The following is a 12,625-nucleotide window of genomic DNA, read 5'->3' on the forward strand; positions in this document are numbered from 1 at the left end:
TGTGAGCAAAACTGCTCTGTTCTTCGTGGTGGGGGGCGGCTGGGTGGGGGAGAAGGGGGTGGGGGCGGCCGGCCCGCGGTTTATATATGCCCACACCCTACCGCCAGGCAGGGCGGCGGTAGGTTCAGACAACCTACCGCCAGGCAGGGCGGCGGTAGGGTGTGATGGAGGGGGAACAGCGGCAGTTATCGTTGCTGACGTGGAAAAGTTTGCTACCACCGCAGGGCTCGGCGGTAGGCTATACAATCCTACCGCCGGGCCTCTCGGCGGTAGGCAAAAGGGTTAAATCCCGAAATATTTACAGATTGGGGTCAGATCTCGATTTGGTTTTCCAAAAGGGTCAAAACACGAAATTTTGCCGCGAGGTATATACATCTAGCCGCAAAAACTCGGAGGCCCGCAAACAAGTTTCGCTCGCCGGGCGCCCCCCACCCGTCATGTTCGGCCCCCACGAGGTTCGTCTGCTCCCCGCGAAAGTCTTATCAGTTACGCCTGCCCTCGACCCAATCCACAGGAAAGGAGACAACACAAAGCCGACCACGCGCCACGAGCGCACGAGCACGATTCGTCCGGTGCGTCGCGCGGCGGCTTCCATCTCCGCGGCCGTGCTGACTCCGCCTCCATGGCGTCCGTCTACACCGCGCCCCGCGCGCCGCTGGCCGCCACGGCCGCCTCCTTCCCCTCCTCGTCCTCGTCCTCGCGGCAGCTGGACCCCAACCCTAGCCGATTCCTCGCTGCGCACCGCGGCCAGCGGCTCCTCCGCGTCCGCCGCCTGGCGGGCGCGGCGCCAACTCGCCGCGCCTCCGACGCCGCCCCGGTGTTCCGGTGCAGCGCGCGCAGCCCCGGCGCGGACCCCGGCGGCGGCCGACGCCGAGGCTGGGACGCTCTCTTCCACGACGCCTTCCAGGGCGCCGTGCGGAGGTGGAGCGAGTACGTCGGGAATTACTGGCCCTCGGCACACCCCTCGAAGGAGGCGGGTCTCGCGACGGGAGCGGAGAGTTCTCACGAACTGGAGGAGCGAGGGCAAGGAGTGGAGGAAGACGGTGAGGAGGTGGACGTGGTGCAGGAAGAAGGGAAGTGGAGCTGGGAGAGGTGGAAGCAGCACTTCGCCCTCATCCAGGAGAGCGAGCGCCTTGTTGATGAACTGCAGGTTGTTTTTTCTCACTGATCAGTGACTGTGAATATGGATGAGGCTTGCACAAAACGCACCGTTATTGATTTTTCTCACTGATCAGTGACTACTTGTGAATATGGATGAGGCTTGCACAAAACGCACCGTTATTGATTTTTCTCACTGATCAGTGACTACTTGTGAATATGGATGAGGCTTGCACAAAACGCACCGTTATTGATTTTTCTCACTGATCAGTGACTACTTGTGAATATGGATGAGGCTTGCACAAAACGCACCGTTATTGATTTTTCATTAACATGTGGTTACGAACATGGAGCGTTTACAAATGTCTCCATGGACCGTGCCCAAATTCCACATTTCCCCTTTCTTCTGCCAGACCATCTATACTTGCCTTATCGTAGGAACTAGTAGCATGAAGGAGTCAGGTTCTGAAGAAATTTACGTAATGCGGATACTCGATAAGCTTAATTGATGGCGATTAACTGTTCCGAGGAAAGTTACTCCTTAGGGAGCTGAAGCACTACTGAAGCCAGGCTGAAACTTAAACTGGCTTCTTTGGAGCGACGCATTTTTTTCTCTCTAGTATCAATGTGAATTACTCCCTCCGTCCCATAATATAAGACGTTTTTTGACACTACACTAGTGTCAAAAAACGTCTTACATTATGGAACGGAGGGAGTAGTTGCCAAAATTCTTTCGTGTGTTGAAATTACTAATGTTGTGTTAGATCAATCCATTGATGGTAGGCTATATCTTGGGCTTAGCACCATAACATGTTCCATTTATGGCCTATGCCATCTGTTACCATGCCAACAACATGTGGGAGATACCGTGTCAACATTTGTATTGAAGGTTTGCAATGCGTATACGATTTTGTTAATAGGCTCAGTGGTCTAATAGATTCACAAAGCATGCATCATACCGTTGCCTAATGGTCTAATTGATTCACAAAGCACGCATCATACCGTTGATAGGCCTAATGGTCTAATAGATTCACAAAGCATGCATCATACCGTTGATAAGCTCAGTGATCTAATAGATTTACAAAACATGCATCATACCGTGGTTTAGACTGATAGAACACCTATGCTCTTATTGTAGAGCTGGGACTACAAGTTACGGTAGAAGCAATGATCATATATGAGTTACAGTTTGGACTACCTTTCTGAAATCACACCACTAAGCTTCATGGCAACATAAAGAAGAGCCAGGAGCTTATTTGCAATTTTATATGATGTTCGATGTTTTTAAAATTGTTTTTCATTAGGTGTGCCAGTTTTTTTGTATCTGGAGTTGTTTGGAACCATTGAGTGCTGGTTGTGTCATATCTGTATATGACTAATTAAAAAATGTATGGGCAATATTGGGCGTAACTTAATTCTTTGCGCATTGCTGATATACCATGTGCATATTGTGTTTTTTGTCAAGATATTTTTCCTCTTAATCGTTTACTTCTACCAAATTGCAAATTTCCTGATGGCAGTGTATTGTGTTTCAGCTACAACTCCGCACTGCTGTGTGTAGAGAAGACTATAGGAGTGCCCACAAACTGAAGTTAGCTATTGCTGCTACATCAAGAAATGATACTGTCGGCAGAGCAATATCTGAGTTACATGTAAGAAATCAGAAATATCTGCTCTTTTGTCTGTGTATAGTTAATGATAAATGGCACCTTTGATCATTTTAGTTCGCTTGCGATGTCTGTTTCCTTTATTATTACTTTAAAATATCCTAGTTAGATGCCTGTCAATAGCTAGTGAAATAGTCCTATGCTACATGGGGATGAATGTCTGGCATGTTTACTGCTTTGGATGGAAACAGTAGCTAATAACTTATCTAATAACTGAGATAACCCAATTTATGGGGGCCATCAAGGCATACTCTCACCGAAAATTTCTCTCACCTATTGTATTTACATTCCCCATCTTAATCAGCAATATCAGACCATGTCAGGTGTTGAAATGCCACTGGTAACAGTGACTAACTTTCACCAGTCACTGTTTCATATCAGTGTTGTTACAACTGGATGTGACAGGCTGTTCAATTTTGTAACTTGTGCTATTGGGCCGTTATGAACCAGCGGCAACAAGGCTGAGCAGGAATTCTTTCACACAGCTGTCTAGAAATTGGCAACTGTTGCATCTGCTTGGAGGAATAAATTGTTGGATAATGAAACGAAAGATGAAGTGATGGTGGTTTGAGCCCATGTCCTGAACAATGGAGCAATTGCAAACTTGCCTTCTGGGTTTTGTGCATAACTTCAATTCATCATGTACTAGTTCTGCTCCGGTGATCCAACCAGGGACCATGAACTGGGAGCCTGACCGAGCCATCTATATGTCCAGTTTCCATAACTATGCTGTAGATAAGAGGAACCAATCTGAATGCTTTCAAGTAGAGTAACTGATTTGATTCATGATACCAGGAGTAGATTGATAGTATGATATTAATTTGATAATTGAGCACCGTTTATCTAATGTTTTAACTCTTACAGAGGGCCATAGAAGAGGAGCGCTATGTGGATGCAGCTTATATTAGAGACCACGCTGGTGCAGGACTGGTTAGTAACACAAAGGCTCAACAGTCTGTTAATTTTTGTGTTGTTAGACTCTATGGCTACAAATTAGCAACTATGAAATATGTAACATGCAGTATCACATACGGAGTACCATTTTAGTTAAGTCTGGATTAAGCCCAAGTTAAGCTGAAGAGGCATGGTATAGTATGACATCACATGCCCACTAGCTATAAACACATGCCACATATCAGACAGTTGCCTAGACCATGAGCAAAACACCATGCATTCTTGAACAAAGGGATTAAAAGAGGGTAATCATGTTATCCATCTTAGTTAGTACCCCCATTGTGGCGTACCCCCATTGTGGCTTTTCTAGTAGATTCTACTGTTAGCACTGTGCTTTATGCATGGCGATTATGTCCCACAAGGCCATAACTGTAGCCTAGCAGCTTAAAGTTCAGGCAGGATAAAGTCATGTGGCAGGCTACCAACTAATAAGCTCGAATCTCTTGTTTTGGAAACTGGAATGCACATGAGAAGAGAAGAAGAGTATTTGCACGTGTTATAAAAATATAGCCTTGTAAAATGGCCCAACTTTCTGTTAGCCCTTGTACTCTAGTTTATGGATATCCTTTCTACTTTTTGTATCTTTTTCACATGTGCAAAAGAATGCCATTACCTGATCCTTTAGAGCATATGCAGTTGGGATGGTGGTCTGGGATTTCTGGAAGTTTGTCTGATCCATATGGTCTTATAATCCGTATAAGCGCTGAACATGGTCGATACGTGGCAAAAAGTTATGATATCAGGTATTGCCTTTTCTGGTTATGTATTATTGTCACTCAAAAGTTCATGTTTGGTATGTCGAAACTACAAAGTTTGCTTGTCCTATATTGCAAGTTGTGTATATTTTCTTTGATCAATCATTTTCTAGGTGCACTTTCGATACATGCGTCATGTTTATGGATGACTTGAGTTCTTAGCTTTGTTATTACTATTAATGTTGTTTTGAGAAAGAGATGGAAAAGAAAATCCCAGTGATAGGGTGGGTTAGCTACTCCAGGGTGTTCACTCTGAAGGCACCTATGCCATTACAGAATGACTGCATGTTAGTGGGAATTTTGGTCGTGAGTGTTACTACTAGAGAAATGAGACCAAATTAGGAGTGGAGTATGCTTGTTTCTGATTGAATTAATGTGTTAAGATGTTGAGGTGATAGAAAACATGGTAGTGAAATCACTCAAATCAGTAAGCTTATGGTGAAGAAACTGGGTTAAATCGTGATTTTCCATTGATGAAACAGAACTTGGATTCTTAAGAATGACATTGTTATTTTACCACATGAAAGAAACAGCAATATCCATTAGTTCTCTGGGTCCCACCAGGGTGGGACCCTCTGGGGCAATAAAGAAATGAATAAATATTCATCATATTATTATGGAATGGGCTTTCCATGAAATGAATCAGTATCACATGTGTTTTATTTGCTAAAATAGTCTTAGGTTTTAACTCTCTCTCGCACATGTTCAGGCAGCTGGCTTCAGATGGCCATGGTTACCCTATATTCGAAATTTATTTTGCAGAGGCAAATGGAGGATACAACCTGCAGGTATGCTGACTGACACTTCAAAGCGAGTAAAATTAATAATCAACAGGAAATTTTTTTCTCATTCCCACTCATCACAAATTGCATAAGTAGAATGCCAAGTTACCGTGTTTGCTCATGCTCATGTAAACTCACCATTGCATCCTTTGTCTTTTGATATGACAATATCATTATAGAGTATCATGATGCCAGTACTGATAGACATTATAATTTTTTATATGCATCTTCGAGTTATGTAGTTGTAGTCCATCCAAGCACTGGTATTTTTCTGATGCACATGAAATACCATTTTTCGACTTCCATAGATATTGTTATATGGTTGCAAGGCTTTTTATATGCATCCTTTATAAGTTTGAGTTAATGGCCTTTTCAGCGTAGCTGCTTATTAATTTTCTTATGGCCACTAGTCCATACATGTTGATATTGAACTTTGGTATTTATATGGTATCTGGCAAGTGTAGCTGTCCTGTGCTATGACAATATTCCTAGACCTGATCTGACCTAGTTTTGGTATAAAACTGTAAGCTTACAACAATTGCTATCTAACAATTTGCGAGCCTTAGTTTTTGTAGTCATGCTCATTTTCTAACAAAATAAAGCTTTTATTCCAGGCAGTGCATCTGAAACCAGATGTCAGTGATTCAGACCAGTTGCGAAATATGTTGAGTGGAAAACTAGATTTCAACAATATAAACATATCTAGCAGTTCCTTAGGCGCTAAACACGAGGAACACGATGAAGGCATAAACATGGACGATCAAAATAGCGATGATAGTGATGTTGCTGCTGGTCCAGCAGGTTTGAAAAACTTGTCAAATGATTCAACTCCAATTCCCAGGATCAAAATATTGAAGGTAGCGCCTATGGAAAACATCAACCAGGACTATATAATTAAAATATTTGACCAGATTTCAGAGGAAGATGATGACAATGATGAAGCTGATATCGGAAATGAATCTTCACAAGATATTGGTGATGAAGATAACAATGAAGAAGCAGGAACAATTTCTGCAGAAGAGAATAATGACGAGTCTGGTGAGGAAAGTGATATTGAAGCATTGTTATCGATTGGAATTGAAGTTGACAATGATAAGGATTTTGCTTCGCAGTCCTCACCTAGAACTTTTGAACGCATGCCAGCTAAATTAGACAAGAGAGACCGCTTTTCATTTACCTTCTATACTGAACAATCCAGTAACAAGCCAGCTGCAGAAAAGGCTCAACACATTCCAAGGAAACGAGTTGGCTTCCGTACCACTGAGCAGGATGGTGATCTCAAGTTTGATCGTGTAAAGTTGTCTGGGGGCAATAGGAAACTACCGGTAAATATTGCAACGCTGAGCTGTTTTGCAATAGCTTTGGAACAAAGAACCTACTATTTACCATGGACTTTCTATGCTATTTAAGTTTTTCTTTAAATGTTGCTAATCTGCACAAACTGGTAAAACATCAAACTGTGCTTTTTATAAATTTCTAGCAAATTGGTGAACTACATTTTGTAAAATGCACCACCTTTTGTCTTGATGATGAAGTGCATCGATTCAAAAAATAAATAAATCTGCACAATACATATAACATCTGCCTTTTGAAGTCAGCTATTGGTTGTTAAGTAGTTATCTCTGTCGAGCACCTTTTGACATGAACACACTATGAATTGTTTTTGTACGGCTTTTGTTTTTTTCCTCAAAGTATTTGAAGACAAACATATCGACTAATTCATTAAGCCCTAAAATATATATTTATACTGGGCATGTATTTTCTAATAGCGTTCCCAAGTCACATTAAGAAAGATTTTTTTTTCACCTCAGCTTATCTGCTGCAGATACTACAACTTGGTATTAAGCAACTTAATAATAAAGTTCAACCAAAACTATATGGAGTTACCCACTTCAGCCGTATTCAGATGCCCATCTCTTCAGATCCTCTTAGTGGTATGTTCCTAATCATTTCTTCAACTTAGCTTTTCATGATATCATTATCTGCCGTTTCTCTTTTACTGGTATTGGCTGAAAAGGTACTTCTTGGCAGGTCTATATGAGACTGCATCTGGGTTTGACTCAGAAGTTCTTAGTTTACAACGGAAATTCGGTCAATGGCAGGAGGATGATTCATCTGAGGAGCACTCGGATCTTAAGTTTTATGAGTATGTCGAAGCTGCAAAATTGACTGGGGACAATCTTGTGCCAGCGGGTCAGGTATTATGCTTTGATTTATGTCCTTCCCATTTGCAATGGAAATGCATTATTTTTTGGGTACATTGATGTTTAATTTTCGCATTTACTAGTTCTCTCTGGTAAGAAGTGTGGGTTTTCATGCATTGCACATTCTTGGATAATTGTGGAATACCTTTTGTTTTACAGAACATTCTTAGGGGTACCATACTCAATATTTGGAGTTGCACACCCATACTCTGAATTTTTCATGTCGAATCCCCTTGCTATGTTTCTTAGTTGCATTGTGGGACCTCTCATATTTATGTGGTCATGTAGAGTAATTGAGAGTTTGACTAGAGCTGATTAAGACACCTTAATTCCTGCTGATGTCATCCTTGCTCAAATTATTCTGATCTTGGAGATGGTTATTTCAGTTTTACGATGATGCATATTTGATGATGTTGAAATAGTTATGCAATATTTGACTGATAAGCACTGATAATAATTGAGTATTGCCACACATAATAAAATGATCTACACAAATTCAAATTAAGTGCTGGCGTGGATATTAACAGCATGGAGGTTGTAGAAGTCGACATATGGTAGTTAATTTTCTTAGCAATCAATATATGTCCACTCGTAAGTAGATATTCTATTTTCTTCTGTAATGATACCATTACTAACTCAATCCTATTTGATCTTATTTGCATCCCAGGTTGTCTTCCGTGCAAAAGTTGGCAAACACTATCAGCTTCCTCATAAGGGGGTCATCCCTAGAGAACTTGGAGTGGTATTTTCTGTGAGAGGATAATGCTTTTACCTTTTCATCATCAAACTGCTCATCTTATGTTACGCTATGACACAGGTTGCTAGGTATAAGGGGCAAAGGAGAATTGCAGATGCTGGTTTCAAAAATCCTCGATGGGTTGACGGCGAGCTTTTGATACTAGATGGAAAGGTGAAATCATTCATACAAAGTACATATTTGTTTGCATATTATTATCCATTACTTGTTTTGAACAGATTTCCTTTCTGCGATTTGTAGTTCATCAGAGATGGTCCTGTGATAGCTTTCTTCTACTGGACATCAAATCTCCATCTTTTTGAATTCTTTAGGCGGTTGAGTCTTCCTGACTAGTTTCATTTGAAGAGTCGCACTTCAAGGTGAAGTGAATTTCATCTCATCTTGGTTTACTATACAATTACCATTGTAAATTAATGATAACGATCATGTCCTTTACTGTTGCATCTTGTTGCACTTGCTCAATATTGTTAATTGTTCATTCAAAAGTGGTTTGTGTTGGCTTTGACGATCTTATGCGTGTAAATTACTTTTCATTCTAAATGTGGCGTAATCTTTGTGTGAGTCAATTAGTATTAAATTGGACAAAATCTTATCAGCTGAATGTCTTTGTGAAGGCAAATTGTGCTGAGTCATAGGGTAAAACACAGAGCCAAAGCCAAAACAAGTGCATAAAATTTTTATGCCTATTTGGCTAAGATAAATATAACTGCTTTTTGAGTGAGTTGCTATTGAAGCTTACTTCTTTATAGGCAGCCACCATGATTTTACTATGGCCTCCTTGCTTTTAGTCAAGGCTGTGTTTGGTTGTTTTCGCTTGTTTTGAGAAAAAGGGTATTTGGTCTATTCTGGTTGGTCTGAGCATTGAAGATTGATAGATAGCTCAGCGAAAACATGATTATTGTATGGTGTTGCGCTTGTCTTTTTTGCTTTGTGAAGAATAAATTACTTTAGCTGTTACCTGAGAATCCGATCATGTTTGATCCTTATTTTAGCACAAGTACAGGTTCTTAAATAGAGAGATGTGCTGGCAGACTGATGTTGCTGATAGTTGAATGCACTCCACGTAACGTTGTCAGCAGAGTCAGCCCTTTAGGTGCTTGCCTGGTGATGGAATGGGGCCTTGCTAGCCCATTATGCTTATATAAGTAGCTGCTGTGGCATTGATTACACAGTGTTCGACTAGCTCTTCTTGACTGGTTGGTGCTTGTTGGAGGAACTGTCTAGCTGTGCCTTCAGTCCAAGAATCGTTGTGTTCCCAGAGACCACATGATCACAAGCTTTCAGTCAGTTGCCATCTGACGGGAAGGACACTCCGAAAAGACTACCTGGGAGGTCCTTTGTACAGAATCAATTGTCCGGTTGATCTGTGGGAACCCAAGAGGCCATTGCGTATGTTCTTTGTTATTCAAATCACTGATACAAGAAAGTACCCAGCAGTGAAGGGTGATCACGGTTTCTTGTAACTTCTTGGGAGCCTTGAGAGTTGAGACTTGATTAGTTGTTTCTGTTTTCACCAGCAACTTGGGTGACTAATGAGCCTTCAGAGCCCATTAGTTGACATCATTAAGCACCTGCTTTGCCATATATCTGTGTGATATCTGCAATTTGGATTCGCCACAACTAGAAATACTTGGTGATATTGGATTGCGTATGTTCTGTTTTTGTCCTTGTCTGCCTCAAGAGGCCATTTCTGCTTAATTTTACGTTTATTTGACGTCTTCATACAGCAGAAGACTGAATATTGTATTTGTTATCAGGACATTCTGCAATCACACATGCTGATGTACAGTTTACGGAGGTAATGTACATAGTTTGCCTTTGGAGCAAATTGGGCTTTCGCAGAGCATCACATTTTCCATATACGGAGATCGTGGCGGAGATGGATGGCCCCACATTATGATGGATGAGAGGTTGAAGAAATTAATGACCAGAGAAATAGCTCAAATAGCCCACTGCCAACTTGAATGGTGAGCATTTCTCATTCCACTTCTCTCCGCTGACCCACCCAATTTAGGACTTGAGGCCAAAGACTTGCTGCATTAGAAAGAGCCAACTTATTTTGACCAGTCGAATTGAAACACTTTTAAGAAGGAAGTGATGAGTGGGTTTTCAGTGTTTTCTTCCTCTTGACATTCTTCATACAGGACCCTTTTTGTGAAATATAAGCAACAATTGTATGCAGCATGATGAAATAATTTTGTCATGGTGTAACTAAGGTCACTATTGGTTCCAGAAAAGTGGAGCGGAGCACTAAACTGGTGTATATGTATAAAGCTGAGTGCCCACGTATTCAATTATGTTACCTACGTGCATATCGCAAGCTAGCATTTCCCACGTTACTCTTCTCCAGCATGCTGTTGATGATACTTTTGACTCGTTTGGTTGCCCGCAACGATTTTGCCTGTATTGTATGTGCATATCTTAGTTGGGTCTGGTTGAGAAAAAAAACAGAAAAAAAACATCATCTACACTTTGTTTGGTTGCCCGCATCTAGGCGAGCAGTTTTGACATGGCGTTTGGTGTTCACCGGGTTGATGCAACTACACGGTGTTTGGTTGCATACATGCAATAAGGTGTGGTTCCATTGTACTCTATATGGTGAGCTTACCAGCTACACCTTGTACACGATCACACCGATCACATCAATAAAACAGCACTGCAATCGCGATGAATTGGATGAATTCTTCAACCCAAATTGTCAATCCGACTTGGCAACTTCACCACTGGGATGTCTGCTTGAGCATGACCTTGGAGGAAGCATCCTTTGCTGCCTGCCTTCTCTTAAACCTTCAAGCAACATGCAATGGAGCATGCAACATAAGAAAGCATGCGTGATCATACGGTATAACAAGTTCATCTTTTCACTACTATAGTGTTATCCTACCACCACATCCACAAGAGGGTATAATCCTACCACCGCAAGCTCGCCATCAAACTGAAGGGTTGGTATATACCACCTCCTTAAAATATAGGGATAAGTATATTTTTCGTCCCTCAATTCTTTCAGAAGTATAGAAATAGTCCCTCAACTTCAAAACCAGCAAAACCTAGTCCCTCAACTTCTCGAACCGGATAAGCTTAGTCCCTTGTACTAGAAGTGGGTTTACATATAGTTTTGACCAAAACTTGACATGTCATCCGGGTTTGACCGCCATGCCACCATCCAAGTCACAAAAGTGACTCCTAATTCCCACCTCACTTCCTCTCTCCCGCACTCTCTCGTTCCCCCTTCTCACAGCAATCATAGAGAGAAGAGCACGGAGAGTACCCACAACACCATACACTTGGGCATTTACACAAACACCTGTCGGGCACAGCAAGGAAAGTGTGGTGTCAACAACTCTTCCGAGTTCTAGCTTCTGGCTCGCCGGAGAGCAGAGAAGCAGCACTTCGGCCTCATGATTCCATAACCGCCATCCTCGTTGGTGCAGCCGACGCCCCAGGCATGCACATGGCGGCCGTACGCACGAACACAGCAAGCATGCCGGCAACACATCTAGCTAGGTGCACAAACAAGAAAGCATGTTGCCAGCCTAGCTAGTCAGCCACACGCAAATGCTCGGCGCCTCGGCCAACCTCAGCTAGCCGGCGCCCTGGCCCGATCGAGCGCTCATGCAGCACCAGGCTGGCAACGCCCCCGTGCGCCCTGGTCGGTGTCGCCGCCGCTTTGGCCTTCCCGCGCCCTGGAGGCGGTCACATCGCCATGCAGCACAGGCCCGACGCAGCTCACGCTGGGCGCCATGGTGGGCTCTCGCTCAGTCAATGATTTGTGCCATCGCGCATGATTTGTGCGGCCGCGCCGGGTCACGCCGGGTGCCCTCGGTTTGACCGCCGTCATGTACGATATGAGCCACTGCTCCAGGCCAGGGGAAGGCATCCATTGGGTAGGGCGAGGACGCACCAGTCAGTGTCGGCATCCATGGGCGTGCTGACCGCTCCCTCGCCTCGCAGGCATCAGCGAGGTTGAGTTCGAGTGGGAGAGCTCCATGGCCACGGACCACGGGAGCTTCTCGGCCTACTGTGGGAGTTGAGGGTGGAAGAGAGAGAGAGGAGAGAGGAAGAAGATGAAGTTGAGACAGACGATGATGTGGCAGGTCAACAGTCAAAACCATGCCATGTCAGCCCAAAACAACCCAAAGCAACTCCAGGGACTAAAAATATCCGGTTTCAACAATTTAGGGACTAAGTTTTTCTGGTTTTAAAGTCGAGGGATCATTTCTATACTTTCGAAAGAATTGAGAGACGAAAAATATACTTTTCCCTAAAATATATAGACCATCAATGGTTTTCAAGCCCTATCTATCACAAAATATTTGTCGCCATTGTCGTCACCGTAGAGGATCATGCATGCACTCACCACCATCAGAGACAACACTACTAGTAGTGCTTATCCAGCCATGTTCTGAGC

At 42.9% G+C, this 12,625-nt stretch overlaps 1 protein-coding gene across 2 annotated transcripts; it reads left to right on the top strand.

Moving 5' to 3' along the window:
* The first annotated feature begins 422 nt into the window (after positions 1-422).
* Positions 423-10,529, top strand: LOC119333639 (protein EXECUTER 1, chloroplastic-like). Of its 2 annotated transcripts, XM_037606476.1 has the most exons (12): positions 428-1,150; positions 2,634-2,750; positions 3,630-3,695; positions 4,356-4,462; positions 5,184-5,262; positions 5,871-6,581; positions 7,082-7,190; positions 7,288-7,454; positions 8,128-8,202; positions 8,278-8,370; positions 8,458-8,576; positions 9,975-10,529. In XM_037606476.1, exons 1-11 carry the CDS (start codon positions 623-625, stop codon positions 8,548-8,550), a joined length of 2,145 nt encoding a protein of 714 aa, XP_037462373.1. In that variant the 5' UTR covers positions 428-622; the 3' UTR covers positions 8,551-8,576; positions 9,975-10,529. The 2 variants fall into 2 exon arrangements, with proteins under 2 accessions (XP_037462377.1, XP_037462373.1); XM_037606480.1 differs by lacking the exons at positions 7,288-7,454; positions 8,128-8,202 and having other exon boundaries at positions 423-1,150; positions 7,082-7,104; positions 8,358-8,370.
* The last annotated feature ends 2,096 nt before the right edge of the window (positions 10,530-12,625 follow it).

The sequence above is a fragment of the Triticum dicoccoides genome, chromosome 1B (genome assembly GCF_002162155.2).
Source record: "Triticum dicoccoides isolate Atlit2015 ecotype Zavitan chromosome 1B, WEW_v2.0, whole genome shotgun sequence".
Classification (NCBI taxonomy): domain Eukaryota; kingdom Viridiplantae; phylum Streptophyta; class Magnoliopsida; order Poales; family Poaceae; genus Triticum; species Triticum dicoccoides.

Coding starts and splice junctions, on each gene's coding strand:
- LOC119333639 (XM_037606476.1), top strand. CDS start 623: ATGGCGTCCGTCTACACCGCGCCCCGCGCGCCGCTGGCCGCCACGGCC. Junction 2,751..3,629: donor GAGCAATATCTGAGTTACAT/GTAAGAAATCAG, acceptor TAACTCTTACAG/AGGGCCATAGAAGAGGAGCG. Junction 7,191..7,287: donor CTCTTCAGATCCTCTTAGTG/GTATGTTCCTAA, acceptor ACTTCTTGGCAG/GTCTATATGAGACTGCATCT.